This window comes from Crocuta crocuta, unplaced genomic scaffold, assembly GCF_008692635.1.
Source record: "Crocuta crocuta isolate KB4526 unplaced genomic scaffold, BGI_CrCroc_1.0 scaffold1133, whole genome shotgun sequence".
In the NCBI taxonomy this organism is placed as follows: domain Eukaryota; kingdom Metazoa; phylum Chordata; class Mammalia; order Carnivora; family Hyaenidae; genus Crocuta; species Crocuta crocuta.
In genome coordinates, this window is record NW_027530366.1 from 1082989 (window position 1) to 1084539 (window position 1551).

A 1551-nucleotide genomic window follows, 5' to 3' on the forward strand; every position below is an offset into this window, starting at 1 on the left:
AACTGATGAAACTTTATCTGAAGATGGGAGGAACTGACCTACCTGATCTGGGCTTAATACTTTAATTTGAGCATCTGAAAATTCTTTTAACAGAGAATCAATGAGTTTCATAGCCGTGTCATAGAGCTCAGCTTGATTTGCATTATTGGTTACATTTTGACATGCAGCATCTATACCTGGTGAGGAATTAAAAATCAATTTTTTAACTATTTCACAGATAACGTCTTCTAAAAAGTTAGCAGGAAAAAACCTGGGGTTATTTTCTGGTGGACTGTCTGGTTTACTAAGTTTACTTTTAATATCTGTATCTTTAGTTTTCTCATTCTCTTTCTCTTTTGCAGGAACATTTTGTTTAGCTGAATTTTTTAAGGCAGGCTGGGAAAAATCTTTGCCATCTGCTTGAGTTACGTATGCTGCTTTATCACGTAGGGGATTTGGGGATTTTGAATTATCTACTGGTCCTTGGAAAGAAGATATTTCTAAAACATTTCTGTAAATGCTTTCAGTGACATTTTGCACATGTTTAAGATGCAAGATCTGTTTGTCATCAGTAAATCTGTAAGCAGGAGAATCTCTCCTCTTCTCCTGGATCTCTCTATTTCTCACCTTGGATTTCACAAATGGTAATTCAGAAGGTCTAGCCTCTTTTTCTAATGCACCCTCTCTTTTCTTGTCACTCTTCTTTTTATCTATTTTTAAATCTGGTTCCAAAAGAACCTTGGTTTTTGTACCATCAGCAGCTGATGAAAGATGTTGGTACATCTCATCACCTCGTTGTTTCTCATCTTTTATACCCGACCTGTCTTTCTTCTTGATTTCATTCTTTGTAAGTACCATACTCAAATCTGGCCCCTGAGTATCTTCACTTTCCACATTAGTTGTTGGAGAAGTAACTTTTGATGCCTTCTCATTATCTTTTCCAACTGAACTTTCCTTTTTCTTTTTATTCCCTTTCTTTTTATTTGCCACACATCCAACTAACTCTGATGCTAGGGTAGTCAATTCACCCTTCATAATGCTAGTTATAGTAGTACAGATCGGCTCATGGATGCTGCCTGTTTTCATAGATGTGTCCTCCTTTTTGAAATTCCCCTTTTCATGAAGTGTTCCTCTACCTATTTCCAAAGTGTCCATTACATCTTTCAGGCCTGAGGTTAAAGGAGTAAGTGTAGATAATTGTTTTAGTGAAGAAACTGGGTTCTCCTTCAAGCTCTTGTTTATTTTTGTAAATGTATTATATGGAAGGTGTTGAACTCTTTGGATGATATTATCCACATTTAGAAATGAAAAGAAGGTGGAAGACCAGTCTCCTGAAAAAAGTAGTTGAATCTTGTAAGCAGAGATTGCCTTTTTGGCCAAAGAAGCTATTATCTCTATAACAATGTTACTTCCATCATCTTTCTGAACATTGTTAGATCCACATGTTTCTATGACCTCATTGTACACAGAATCAGATACTTTATTGATTGCCTCTTTAGCTATTGGTGGAAAAGAAAACATTTCTCCAGCATTTGCTAGGACTTTAATTTTACTTTTCCTAAACTCCCCAAT

General features: G+C 35.8%; 1 protein-coding gene across 1 annotated transcript in view; it reads right to left on the reverse strand.

The window, feature by feature from the left end:
- The window catches only part of LOC144233307 (fibrous sheath-interacting protein 2-like), an 80451-nt gene that overhangs the window by 18922 nt on the left and 59978 nt on the right, over nt 1–1551 (reverse strand). Inside the window, 1 exon segment of the mRNA XM_077766152.1 lies at nt 2–1551. This exon segment is cut by the window's right edge and continues 5585 nt beyond it. Within this exon segment, the coding sequence (XP_077622278.1) occupies nt 2–1551 (1550 nt within the window).